Raw genomic sequence first — 15,111 nt, 5'->3', positions numbered from 1 at the left:
TTAGTTAGTAAGTTTAGAAACATATAAACAATCTCTGAAAAGTATACTTGTTTAGACTGAGAGACTCAAGAATCCTATGTTTTTTCTCACATGTGAAAACTAGAAGAGAGGACCTCATGAAAATAGAAAGGAGACAAGTAGAGCAAGGAAAGAGGGCTGGGGGAAGGAGGAGAGAAGACAGAGGAAAGGTAATGGGAAATGAAATAGACCAATCTATACTATGTGCATGTACAAACGTATCACAAAGGATCTCACTATTACATGTAATTATAATGCACCAGAAAAATTTAATTAGAAAAGAATATACTGCCTTATGTCATTTATCTTTTTAAAATACTTTTTCTAGTAGATGGACACAATGCCTTTATTTTATTTATTTTATTTTCATGTAGTGCTGAGGATCGACCCCAGTGCCCCACATGTGCTAGGCAAGTGCTCTGCCAACTGAGCTACAACCCCAGCCCCTACCTTATGTCATTTATATTACTCTCATCCGAAAATAAAATGGAGAGTCATGAAAAAGGTGTTTTTTTTTTTAAAGGAAGAAGGAAGAAAAGGAATTTTAATGTTCTTCTTTAAAGGCCCATAAATAGTACCATGTCCACATCTTAGGCAAATCACTTCAAATCCTTCATGGCAGGTGGGAGAATATAAATAAATAAGCATATGAGTGAGATAAAATAATAGTCATTTTCATGATTCTTATTGCTAAACTCTCTTTGGGGTAGAGACTAGGTATGAAATGAATTTATACTGTCCCAAATTTTGAGAGAATTTTTTTTCCAAGCACATACTATGTAGATTAAAGATGGCCATAATCCTCTCCCCAGAAGTAAGATCTATATCCCTTCCTCCTGAAACTGAATAGGCTCTTTTACTAATAAATATGATGAAATTGATCCTGCACAAATTTCTCAACCCAAGTCTTAATACATTAATAGCTTCTACTTTTTTACATATATTTATTTTTTAGTTGTAGATGGATACAATATCTTTATTTTATTTATTTATCTTTATGTGGTGCTGAGGATCGAACCCAGGGCCTCGCACATGCTTAGGGGAGCACTCTACCGCTGAGCCACAACCTCAGCTCCTACTTCTACTTCTTAATACATTACCAGCCTCTACTTCTTTATTCTTAGAATATTCCCTCCTATAGTCCCAACTACACAGCTATAAAAACCATGTAGGGAGGTGCCCTGAGAATACATGGGAGGAGAACAGCCCCAGAGACCCATTTGAATTCTCGTCCCACAGAAATATGAGTATAAAAGAATGTTATTCTGTTGATAGTGGTTTGTTTGGCTTTTCTTTTTAATTTCGGAGAGAGTATGATTTCTTATTCAGCAATAGACTTAATGATATAACAAATAATCACCTAAACTAAATGTAAACCAGAGCACACTGTGGAAATGCCATTTAAATGTCATTATCCAACACAATAAATAATAAAGGTATATCCTGAAGACTAATTTTTTTAATCACAAGCAATATTAATACATACCAGTTCATCTAAAAAAGCCTGCTTATTTTTCCTTTTTAGAATCTGCTGCAGTTGTTCTTCTTTTTGTATAAATAGTCTTCTTTGTTCATTTTCCTGCCGTTCTACCTCTAAAGCTTCCTCCAATTCTTCCTGTTCACGAGTCTAAAACAGAAATTTATATATGCTATGGAATACACTTAGCAACCAACAGCAATCCTACAGCACATCCTGATACTTTATTTATTGCAAGCATAAAACAAACTAGGCACTTATTTTTTAATAATGCAGCAATCTTCTTAGAAGGAACTAGAATTCATTTTGTTTCATGTGAACATGTTTCTATTAAAAAGAATGACTGACATCTAGCACTATACAAATACTTAAACAAAGAACATTAAGCCAAGAAGCAGAACTGTAACATAACTGTAACTGTAACTGTACTTAACAATTAGGGTTTTTTAACTTATGATTATTACAGACAGTTTAAAGTCATTCACTTTAAGGGATTTAACATGATCTTTATTTTTTCAATTCACATATTAGGTAAACTACCCCACCACCACCCAAAAAAAAAAAGTTCCCATGCAGAAAAAAGTGTTTATTTATATACTTTATTTTTAGTTGTTGATAGACCTTTATTTATTAATACGCAGTGCTGAGAATCAAACCCAGTGCCTCACACGTGCCAGGCAAGTGTCCTACTGCTGAGCCACAGCCCAGCCCCTACTTATATACTTTAAATTCAGTATGTGCAAAACTAATTTAAGTATCTGTTCTCCTATTTTTTTATTTCTTCTAGGAGTACAACAATATCTTGAGTCAATTCAATCTCAAAGTCATCCTTCTTTACTCTCTCTACTCCCTCATTCTCTTTAAATTAAATCAATTGTTAAGTCCTATGAATTCTCTCACACATCTTACAAACTTCTCCACCTCTACTACCAAAGTCTCTACTCTAGCTCAGGCTTCCAACTCAAGAAGCATAAATAGCAATAAATGTAAAAAGGTTATATTAACAGTACATGGGAGGTATTTGTGTTTGCAATTAAGAATGACAAGTTTTTGTAAGGTACACAGGTATATAGTGAGAACACAACTGACAGTGAGATAAATTCTCCTTGGAAGTAACAGCAGAATAAGAAAGGGTTTCATACACAGTGCAACTGTATCCCCTATAAAGATATGTTAGAGACTGCAATGGTTAATTTGAATCGTCAACTTGATTGGATTAAGAAGGGCTGGTGATTAAGGGGCTTTTGGGTGTGTCAATGAGGGATAGCCAATTGAAGTGGAGATCCTCCCTAAGCGTGGCAGCACCATCAAATAGGATGAGGGCTTGGACAGAATAAAAGTTGGAAGAACAAGGAAGCAACAGCAGACGCTAGCTCGATTCTTCTTGAACTGGTTCTTGATTGCTGCTGCGATCATCTGAGTGTATCAGACTCTCACTCCTTCACTCTTCCAAAGTGGACTCTGCCAATGATTCTCCAGAAGCCTTCAGTTTAGGACTAGGGTAGCACCATTAATCCCTCTTGTTCTGGGGCTTCAACCTCTTGGACTGTGCAACCACTCGTTTTCCCAGCTCTCCAGCCTGTATACAGCCATTGTGGACTATCCAGTTTCTGGTCACATAAGACAACCAACCTAATAAATCCCCCTTTTATGATTATACTTCCTATTTATTCTGTTCCTCCAGAGAACCCTGACTAATACAGAGACCTAACTCCTGGTACCCATAAATGTGACCTCATTTAGAAATAAGATCTTTGCTGATATAATCAAATTAAGATAAGGTCATACTAGAAATCTGGACAAAGACAAGCATGGAAGAAGACCTTGTGAAGACCTGAGAAAGGCAAATATTAGAGTGATGTATCTATAAACCTAGGAATGACAAAGATTGCTGGCAGATTCCTGAGCTTGGAAATAGCAAAACAGGAGTCTCCTCTAGAACCATGAAAAATACTAACACCCTGAATTTAGATTTCTAACTTCCATAATGGAGCAAAGACAAATTCTTGTTGTCGTAAGTCATCCAGTTTTTGGTAATCTGTTACAAAGTTCTGGGAAAATAATACATGGAAGTCCAGCTAAGGACTTCAAACAGTAAGTATTTACTCCCATTGACAGTAAATAGCCATGTAAGCAAAGAGAAAAAAGGAGGAAAGACAAGAAAAAAAGCTGGAAGCTGGGATGCTTCGTAGGCCTAGTCATGAAGAATGAGGGTAGAAAAAAAAAAGCTTGAGATATAACTGAAGAGGAAAGCAGAGGGTCTACTGTACCACACTAAAGGAACATATACCATACTAAGGCAGCTAGAAGACATTAAGAAAACCTGAGGAATGGGTTTAGAAAGATGAATAGAAACAGTAAGGAATACAGATAACAGGGTTCAAGACTGACAAATAGAAAGACTAGTCAGAAGAATATTCCAATAATCCAGATAAGAAATTGTAAGATCCTTAAATAAATAATAATAGAATCAGAGGAGGAACCAGATTTAAAAAATGGTAAGAAACTGATGATCAGCAAAACCTAAAGAGTGACCAGGTTCAGCCTGAACATTTGGATAGATTCACTATGATAAAGAACATTGTAAGAGACAAAGCAAAATTAGTTAATTCAAAAACTGTCACAAGAGACAAAGAAAGACATTCTATAAAAGGACCAACATATAGAAAGATGTAACAATTTTAAACATATATGCACTCAACATCAGAGCACCTAAATGTATAAATCAAACACTGACAACTGAATGAAGAAATAAATAGCAATACAGACAGTAAAAGACCTCAACAGCTTACTTTCAATAATAAATGCAACATCCAAACAAAAGATCAAAAAGTAAACGCAGGACTTGAACATTATAGACAAAATAGATGAACATTTAACCCAACAGCAGCAGAATAAATGTCATTCTCAAGCATGGATCACAAGTCACCCAAACACACCTTAATAAATTTAAGAAAACTAAAATCATATCAAGCATGACAAATACTTTATGATTCCCCTTATATGAGGTACCTAAAGTAGTGAAATTTCATAGAATAAAAGAGTGAAATAGTGATTGTCAAGAGCTGGGGAGTGGGAATGGAGAGTTACTAACCAACAGACCTAAAATTTCATAAAACAACATGAACAAGTTTTTAGAGACCTGTACAATTTTTAAGTGTATTATACAAGTACTCAAATGATAGATACAATATTAACTGTTCTTACCATACAAAATATAGTAAAACTTTTTAACACTTAAATAAATTGGAAAGCAAAGATAAAAAAAGGTTCTGAAAATACTGAATTACAGGTGTCTATGATACATCCAGACAAAAATAACTATTAATACCACACATATTACATTTAAGAGCTCAGGGGGAAAAAAACAACTTATCATAAAGGGATAACTCAAAGAGAATCACTAAAAGGAATCTATGTAGAACCTATATTTAAGAGACAGGAAGGAAAGAAAAGGTTCCCAAGAGAACGAAAAAGAAAGATAACAGAATGAGGAAAATAATGATATGACTCCACACAATGCAAGAGTTCTAATAGCAAGGGAAGAGCTCTAAGGAATTTCTCTAACAAATCCAGGGAATTCTCTTAAGATGCTGCTATGGTGTCAGTAAGTGTCCTCCAAACACCAATATTTGATGTTACCAATACTTGATTCCCAGTCCCTGGTGCTACTGGGAGATAACAGAACCTTTAAGAGGTATGACCTAGTTGGAAGTCTTACAGTCATATGGTGGTATGCCCTTGAAGCGAATATTGGAATCTAGCCCCTCCTCTTTCTCTCTTTGCTTCCCAGCTTCCTTGAGGTAAACAGTTTCCTTTGCCATATGCTCTCACCATGAAATACTACCTTGCCACAGGCACAAAAGCAATGGGACCAATCAATTATGAACTGAGTCCTTCAAAGCTGAATACAAAATTAACCTTTCCTCTTCTTAAGTTATTTCAGGCATTTTGTTACAATAACAAAAAAGCTGCCAATAACAGATGTCTGAAGATAATCTAATGAAGGAACTGAGTAAATGAGAACCCAGGCCATCCCTCATTCCATAGTCATGTCAACTGGAGTATTCTGAGTAACCTTTCATGGAGATGGCAGGGACGGACCATTTCACCTACTAAAACCTAAAGACAACTGAAGTTCTTATGTGTTCTAGGTCTTTTCTATTCCTCCAGTTTCAACTGTCTCTCTCTTGACTTTGATAATACAGAATTACTTATAACTCTCAGGACTTTCCATGATTAGCCATACCTTCTTGCCTTTGCTTATGATTGCTTTCTCCCTGGAATGTCATTGTGCTAGCCTCCCTAACCCCACTCATCTCAACTTCCTCACCTGGGTAACTTCTACTTGTCCTTCAGAAGTCTATCAGACATTTTTCTTGGAATGCCTTTCCCAGTCTTACAGAATAAATCAAGTATCTCTACTCTTTGCTCCCTTAATAACAGGCATATAATTCTTTCACAGTGATCCAAATATTGTGAAATTACCTGATCTATTGAGAATGAGGGTATTTACTTTTGTATTATACCTTATGCTTACCAGATGTGTAACAAATATTTTTAAATGAATTTTTGCCAAATTATTAGACATTCTACATAGCAATCTCTGCTATGCATGAGAATCTAGAAAACTGAAAATGAAAATTAAGCTAATCTTAACTAAGATTTATTTCAAGATTAGATCACCACAGTTTAGTTTTTCCATGCTTACACAGATGTTAAATGTCAACAAATAAGACCTGCTCAGTAAAAAATTCAGTAATATTTTCTCCATCAGAAATGAGTCATTTTATGTGCCTAATCAAGCAAGAGATCTTTGTACCTTTCTTTTTTCATACATCTCTAATATTTTTGGAATAATGAGAATTCAACATTCAGAGACACAAGCAAGTTACTACCTCAGATTAGAAAAAGACATAAATTAGCTCATGCTCCATAGGTCACTTCAGGGCATGTTCAAGCAATGATGTATGTTAACTAGCACCATTCTAAAAAAAAAAATGTGGTCCTGAATCTGTATGTTTCTATCAATACCAAACTGTCATATAAGCAGGACTAACAAGTATGATACTCTGCACAGAATGATCAATTAATAAATGATAATGAATTATTCACAAAAATTTATAACATAACCACGTGTTAATCATTAATACAGAAGAAAATAACAGTATAAATAATCTCATTGAAATATGCATGAATAAAGTTATCTGTTTTAGTCAATAACCTATATTCCCAGATAATTAAAAATTCCTACTTTAAAGAAATACAATCATTCTAGAATTAGATTATTCTTTCATTATAACTCTCAATACTATTTCCTAGCTCAAAACTATGGGACTAAAAAAAAAGGAAGGCCCTCCCACTATTGAGGTATCTTTTTAAGAAAGCTAAACTGGGAATGAGAATGTAATATCAATTCCATGAGAATTTTATGGCAGGAAAGAAGTATCTAAATGAAACACTATAAGATTATAAAGAAGCCCCTTCTAATCACAAAATGAAAGCTACATGATACAAATAAACTTGTGTTATTTTAGTGAAGAAGGTATGTCAAAAATAATTAACCTCTACTTTCCCCCATAACTAGAATGTCAAGTTGCAAGATAAAAATGATCGCTAAATTTTATAAATTAGACAACTGCATCTGTGAGCAAGTTATTCTTTTTCCTTTATAGAATAATTTTAATAATCAATTATAATTACTAAAATATTTAAAAACAAATTTTGATATAGATTAACAAAGCAAACCAAAATTAATTTTGTATGTGGTAATATTACTATATTAATCAAACCAAAAAAAAGTACCTAATAGAAAAACCAAAGTTAAGCTTAGGTAACACATTTATTCCTCCAGTTTAACTATAAATTTGTTTTAGTTTCTAATAAATGGTGTCTTTATCTCCATCAATATCTGTCTGAGTTCACTCTACTATCCCCTGCTTTAGATGAAAAAGAAATTAAAGTTCAAGGATAAACATAAGCTTCCATTATTTTGTGACCATTATCCAAATACATACTTATCAGAGAATCACAAAGACAGATAAAACTAGCATTTACAACCACCTACCTTAAGGATTTATTTTCTTAAGAAAGCACAGTTTCACATAACACTGTCAGATTGCTTTTGCTACAGTAATGTGTACATGCCTTCCTACATGACTATATAACATATCAGTATTCTGACATAAATTTCAATTCAATCCCTTATAAATACAAGTGGTATTATAGAAATATAGCCTTCTAAAGTATCATGTGAAAGCAATTGTTCATAATAAAAAAGAAAAAAGAAAATACATAGCAACCAACCAGCTTTAATTTATTTTTCTGAATGATATCTTTGTTTTCCTTCTGGTATAGTTCCATTTTCTTTTTGGTGTTTTCCAAATCCACATTGTTGGTCAAGTTGAAAACTGAATCAGAAAGAAAACAATGTCATGAAGTGCAGTTTTAATGTAAATCTTGAGTAGATAATAAAAAACAAATATTCACCACAGTGACTTTTTAATTCATTGAGTTATCATTTCTTTATACCACTATTTATATCCTGATCCTATTATAGAAACTATCTCTAGTTAGCAACTGTAAGGGTTTTTTTGTTGTTGTTGTTGTTTGGTTGATTGGTTTCATTTTGTTTGTTTGTTTATTTTGGTACCAGGAACTGAACCTAGGGGCACTTTACCACTGATCTACATTCCTAGCCCTTTTTGAGATATGGTTTAAGTTCATTAGGGCCTCACTAAATTGATGATACTGGCTTTGAACTTTCAATCCTCCTCCCAAGTTTCTGGGATTACAAGCATGTACCACCATGCCTGGTGGCTACTATGTTTTCTTAGCCAAATATACAGACTGTCAGACTACAGAACAAAATATCTAAATATCAGAATCAGTCCAAAAAAACCAAAGTAAATATTTGCTATAATCATATTAGATTTTATAAAAATAAAATCTAATGTGATTATAAACTTAAAAGCATATAAAAAGGATTGCCATTTTTAAAAAAATTAAAAAAGTAAGTCTAGGATCTATTATACTGATGAGATTAATACTGAAAAGAATCTGTGCCTCAAAATAGAAAAATTGTCCAAAGAAGTTTCAAAAATCATATATTTGTATAACTTATATCAAACAAGAAATCAGCTTTTATTCACTTTGCAATTGTCTCCAATATGGCTAGGCTCAAGCTTTAATTATTTCCCATGTAATCCTAATCTAGAAAGTATAAAACAGAAACGAGTTGAAATTTAAAAGGGAAAGCAAAGGATAAAACTGGCACAAAACTTAGACTAAACACAAAAAACTATACCCCCCACCCAAAAAAAAAAAACAAGAAATGGGCAAAAGAACTAAATAGACATTTCTCAAAAAAAAAAAAAAAAAAGAGAGATACAAATGGCCAACAAATTATAAAACAATGTCCAACATCCCTAGCAATCAGGGAAATGCAAGCCAAAACTACACTCCAGTCAGAATGGCAATTATCAAGAACATATATAATAATAAAGCTGATGAGGATGTGGGAAGAAAGGTATACTCATACACTGTTGGTGTAACTGCAAATCAGTGCAAACACTGGAAAGCAGTATGGAGATTCTCAAAAGACTGCGAGGAGAACCACCACATGGCTCAACTATCCCACTCCTTGATATTTATCCAAAAGAACTAAAACCAACATACTCTAGTAATACAGCCACATCACTGTTTATGGCAGTGCAACTCACAATAATCATATTATAGAACCAGCCAGGTGCACATCAACAGATAAAGGGATAAAGAAAATGAGGTATATATACACAAAGAAGTTTTATTCCACTATAAAGAATGAAATTATAGCATTTGCCATAAATAGATGGAACTGGAGAATATCATGCTAAATGAAATAAACCAGACTCAGAAAGTCAAGGGTCTAATATTTTCTCTCATATGTAGATGGCAGAGCAAAATAAGGGTGAAGAAGGGAGAGGAACACTACAAAAATGGGAGACCAGTGGAATGGACCAAATTACGCTGTGTCCATGTGTCAATGTACCATAGTGAATTCCACCTTTAGGTACCCCATAAAGTACTAACATACAAAACCAATAAACAGATGAGAGGGAAGTCCAGTGGAGCAGAGGAAAGGGGGACAGGGAGGGGAGGAAGAGAGAGGGTACCAGAGACTAAAATGGAACAAATTATGATTCTGATTATGTCAAAATGAACCCCATTATTATGTATAGCTATAGTGCACTAATAAAAACATTTTTACGTTCCTTAAGAGAAGCCACTGATGCATGTTTAGACATTGCTAAATTTTCAGTGAGTTAGAACTGTCTTTTTATAATTTCAACTCCAAATAATCTAAATTATAAATCTCATACTCCCTCCTTAATTTACACACACACAGTCAAAAAGTTACTAAAATGCTCTAAACAAAAACAAACAAACCTGCCTTAGCACACATATGAACTTACATGAAGGGTACCATCCCAATACCCCACCCCTGAAAGAATCCATATCATTAAGACTATCCAGTTTCAAAATTCAATTCATACCTCCCTCAGCTTCCCCTGTAATCTTTCTCTACCCATTATAAGTGTGTCTACCCATTCTCCAATTTAATCACCATTGCTTCCTGCTTCTAATCCTACCAACAAGATGGAAAATTCTGCTCAATCCCCTTTGTTTCTATAGACTCTTTCTCATCTCACTCTTTCCTTGAAAGTCATACTGGAAGATCAATATAGAGTCATCTGTTTTGTTGAGTATGGTCATAAACAGACTCAAAAAGACCAATTTAATCCATAAAAATATAATTACCACCTCAAAAAGCTCACTTATTTCAGAATACCAATTTATCATAATCATTATTAAAAACCCAGGTTCGTTTAGATATGTAAACAATGGTATACTTATTCTTAATACATAACAATTTTTAAACCAGGCAGGAATTGAGAGATAATGAGCAATAATACCCACTAACTACTTCCCCAACATTTTAAACATGAAGTAGAAAAGAAAACAGTAATGGAGATACGCCATGGAATCTAGCTACTATTCAATGTGGGGCATTCCCCATTAATCACACCCCAGGTCCTGACACAAAATGATCAAAGAAGGAAGCTCCAACAACTACCCTCTGCAAGGTACCATGACCTATTAAATAATATAGTGATTCCACTGTCTTTGTCGATCACTCACAAAAACTTCCCTTTACATATAATAGGCCATTCTCTGAGCCACTGATCTCCATCATACTCATCATCTACCAGATCCAACCAATGTAGCTTCCCTCTCATTTGTTCATTTGAAGGACTTCCTTTTCAAAGTTTTCCTTAAAGAACACACTTTATACAGCAAATATCCATGGACCACATATGACAAGCACTTGACCTAATCACCTCATTTAATCCTCCTAACAACCTTATAAGATAGGTTCTGATGTTATTTACACTTTACAAATAAAGTTTAAAGATATTAAAGATATTTTTTAAAAAACTTTACAGCCAGTTAATGTGGGACCAGGATTTTAGTGTAGTCAGATTCCAAAACCTAAATTTATATTTATACCACTTCTCTAAACGAAAACCATTACTAGTCCAGTTCAGCATTCCTCTGCATCTGTATAGGCTCCATATTTCTGTATCTGTACTCAAACCCTTCCCTCTAACCAAAAGGGACATTTTAGTATTAATCTCAAGCTGAAATCACTATGAATATCCAGATTTGACTGACCTTTATATACCCAGCCTAGCGTCCAGCTATTCCTCAAACTCACTGTGCAGTTACTCTCTTTCCATACCCAAATTATTGGAATTAATAACAACAACACATTACCTAAATTCAGTCTGATGGCACATGTTCACATTCTACCTTGTATAATTGTTTTCAATGTATATTATCTTGTGTGACCTATTAGAATGTTCCTAGAGAGCAGATTCTAGCCCTTACTTACATTTACTACCACTCCTTCAATTTCTACTATATTCCAATTGGAATGGCAAATATCTAATTTACAATAATAAAAGCTGGTTAGTATGTGGAACAACAGAAACTCTCATTAATTACTGGTGATAATGTAAAATGATATTGCCACTTTGATAGGTTTTATTTATTTTTTAAATATTCTTCTAGTTGTAGATGGACACGATGTCTTTAATTTATTTGTTTATTTTTATATGGTGCTGAGAATCAGACCCAGTGCCTCACAGGTGCTGAGTAAGCTCTATATCACTGAGCCACAACCCCAGCCCAGCAGATTTTTTTTTATAAACATAAATAAATACAGATATCTCATACTAGACAAAGGCACCAAAAACATACATTGGAGAAAAGATAGCCTCTTCAACAGATTGGGAGAAATCTTTACCATGCACACATCAGACAGACCACTAATTTCCAAGATATATAAAAAACTCAAAAACAACACCAAAAAAAAAAAAAATAATAACCCAATCAATAATGGGCTAAGGAACTAAAACGACACTTCACAGAAGAGGATATACATTCCAATTAAAACCTATATGAAAAAAATGTTCAACATCTCTAGCAACTAAAGAAACACAAAACTAAAATTTCATCTCATTCCAGTCAAAATTGCAATTATCAAGAATACAAACAACAGGACTGGGGTTGTGGCTCAATGGTAAAGCACTTGCCTAGCATGCGTGGAGCATTGTGTTTGACTTTCAGCACTGCATATAAATAACTAAAATAAAATCCATTGCTCTGGGCTGCTCTCCCTTCTTGAGTGAGCCAGGAGACAAGGCGCGCTGAATTGGATCCTCAATAAATCCTCTTCTGCAATTGCATGAGTCAGTCTCTTGGTGGTCTCTTCCTCCGACTTTTCGCCGGACCCTTACATGTGGTGCTGAGGATTGAACCCGGGCCGCACGCATGCCAGGCAAGTGCAATACCGCCTGAGCCACATCCCCAGACCCCTAAAGGATCACTGGGCAATGCAGAACTGACGTGGATGTGGGACGATCAATGTGGGCCTCTCAGAACACACACTCAGCCCGGATCGGCTGAATTCAAGCTCCCGTTCGCCTGCTTCCCGCAGACAAACAGCTGTGACGCAGCACTAATCCATCCGGCTGAAACGACTGGTCGGCCCTTTTGTTCCTACGGAGGTAAATGCCAACCGAGCCTTCAGAGGTAGTGACCACAGGTTTGAAACCGGGCTTGGGAGAGACAGTAAGGACCCACCCATTGCACTGGTCACCCAGCAAAGGGAAACGTCACCATTTGCAAGAGATACCACCATGGCAGAGAACTGACGTCACCAGACTGCGGCGGAGGAGATAACTTCATTGAAACCTGCGGCTGCAGGTGTGTAAGTCCCTAGCCTTCCCTCTCCACACATCGGGGAATCCTTAAAGGCCCTCCCAGCTCTCCGGTGAGCCCGATAGCCAGACCGAGGGAATCAGACGTGGCACGGGACCCGTGGCGCAGAACTCCCGACTACCGCTCCCACCAGTGCTGACAGCTGAGGTCTCTTCCACCAGCTACCGCGGGCGTGGCTACCGGAGGGCAAGTAAAATTCCCTGAGGATTCTCAGCCCCAAGCTCTACAAACTTAGAGTCTGAGGGAATGGCAAACTGGGAGAGTGTGCCCAGTCGTCCATGAAAACAGGGCTCCCGGGAGCAGCAGACCTGGCGTGTAGCGAGTATTGTGGTGAGCAGCACGCGTGAGAAGGGCCAGGCTACAGGAAAAGTGGGGAAGTGACTAGACACAAGAGGAGGCCCTGGGCACTCAGGATTGGAGACTCGCCCAGTCTGGGAGGAGGAGCTGCTGCACAGTGATTGGTTCCCGGATGTTAGCAGGAGAAACTTGGCCTGGTGGGCACAGCGCCACCTACTGGAAGAGAAGTTAATCAAACTCTAAAACTGCATTTATTAGTTTATTTTTTCTCTTTGTTTTTGATTTGGGTTTTTTCTTTCATTTTCATTTTTCTTTCTTGTTGTTTTTTAAATTTTTTTTTACAATTTTATTTTAAATTTTTTTCTTCTAATTTTAATGTTTTTTTATTATTATTTTTTTAAAATTTTTTTCTTCTTTTGTCTTGTCATTTCTTTTCAATTTTCTTATTCCCCCTTCCTTGAATTCTACCTGCTTACTCTCATTCTCTTTACTGACTTCTTCCCTTCCCTTCTAATACCTTTCCTCCCAAGCATCAAATAAATTTATAGGAGTAAACAGTAACTCAGCAGTCAAACAGAACAAGAAGTAACATGAGCAGCTTCAAAAAGCAAGGAAGAAAAGGAGTACAAACAATGCAGAACAGCCTAAATATTCAGGAGGACCTAGAGTCATCAGAAAAATGGTCATATAAAGAACTCAAGGAACACCTTAGACAGATGGAATGGAACCTTAAAGAGGATACGAGACAGCAAATTCAAGCAACAAAAGAACACATTGAGAATGAATTACATAAACAGATAAAAGAAGAAGTTAAGCATCTTTATCAGGAGATAGAGATTATAAAAAATAATCAAACAATAATTCTAGAAATGAAGGAAACGATAAACCAAATTAAAAACTCAATTGAGAGTATCACTAACAGAGTGCAGCAAGTAGAAGCCAGAACGTCAGATAATGAAGACAAAATATATCATCTTGAAAAGAGTCTAGCCAACTCAGAAAGGCTGGTAAAAAATCACGAGAAAAACATCCAAGAGTTACGGGATAACATAAAAAAACCAAACTTACGAGTCATCGGGATAGAAGAAGGTACAGAGATTCAAACCAAGGGAATGAGTAACCTGCTGAATGAAATAATTACAGAAAACTTTCCAGAAATAAAAAAGGAAACAGATATACAAATTGTAGATGCACACAGGACACGGAGCCCACAAAATCACAGTAGACCAACGCCAAGACACATTGTTATGAAGATATCCAATATACAGAACAAAGAGAAAATATTAAAAGCTACAAGAGAAAGGAGGCAGATTACATTCAGGGGTAAACCAATAAGGTTAACCACGGATTTTTCGTCACAGACACTGAAAGTGAGAAGATCCTGGAACAACGTATTTCAAACACTGAAAGACAATGGATGCCAACCAAGAATTCTGTATCCAGCAAAATTAAGCTTCAGGTATGACAACGAAATAAAAATCTTTCATGATAAACAAAGTTAAAAAGAATTTGCAGCCAGAAAAGCAGCATTGCAAAGCATTTTGAGCAAAACACTACACGAGGAAGAAATGAAAAACAATAACCAAAACCAGGAGTAGGAAGTGCCTTGGTAAAGACAGAGGGTGAGGGGAAGGATAATCATGGAGAAACAAACTAAATTTTTTAAGAAAAGGATAAATAATCAAACATGGCTGGAAGTACAAACCATATATCAATAGTAACTCTGAATGTTAATGGCTTAAACTCTCCAATAAAGCAACATAGGCTGGTATCATGGATTAAAAAAACAAATCCAACAATATGCTGCCTCCAGGAGACACATCTGATTGGAAAAGACATACACAGGCTGAAGGTGAAAGGATGGGAAAAAATATACCATGCACACGGTCCTCGTAAGCAAGCAGGGGTGGCCATCCTCATATCGAATAAAATCGACTTCAAGACTAAGTTAATCAAAAGGGATAAAGAAGGACATTATATACTGTTAAAAGGAA

At 35.7% G+C, this 15,111-nt stretch overlaps 1 protein-coding gene across 2 annotated transcripts in view; it reads right to left on the bottom strand.

The window, feature by feature from the left end:
* The window catches only part of MNAT1 (MNAT1 component of CDK activating kinase), a 258,540-nt gene that overhangs the window by 152,728 nt on the left and 90,701 nt on the right, over nucleotides 1-15,111 (bottom strand). For both annotated transcript variants that reach the window (XM_081288978.1, XM_081288977.1), the window contains 2 exons: nucleotides 7,802-7,905; nucleotides 1,505-1,645 (listed from right to left, as the gene is read on the bottom strand). In XM_081288978.1, the coding sequence (XP_081145104.1) occupies nucleotides 1,505-1,645; nucleotides 7,802-7,905 (245 nt within the window). The remainder of the gene's footprint in view (nucleotides 1-1,504; nucleotides 1,646-7,801; nucleotides 7,906-15,111) is intronic.

This window comes from Spermophilus citellus, assembly GCF_964194105.1.
Source record: "Spermophilus citellus genome assembly, chromosome: 4".
Classification (NCBI taxonomy): Eukaryota; Metazoa; Chordata; class Mammalia; order Rodentia; family Sciuridae; genus Spermophilus; species Spermophilus citellus.
The sequence above is the reverse complement of the archived record's forward strand: the minus strand, read 5'-3'. Positions and strand labels throughout refer to the sequence as shown.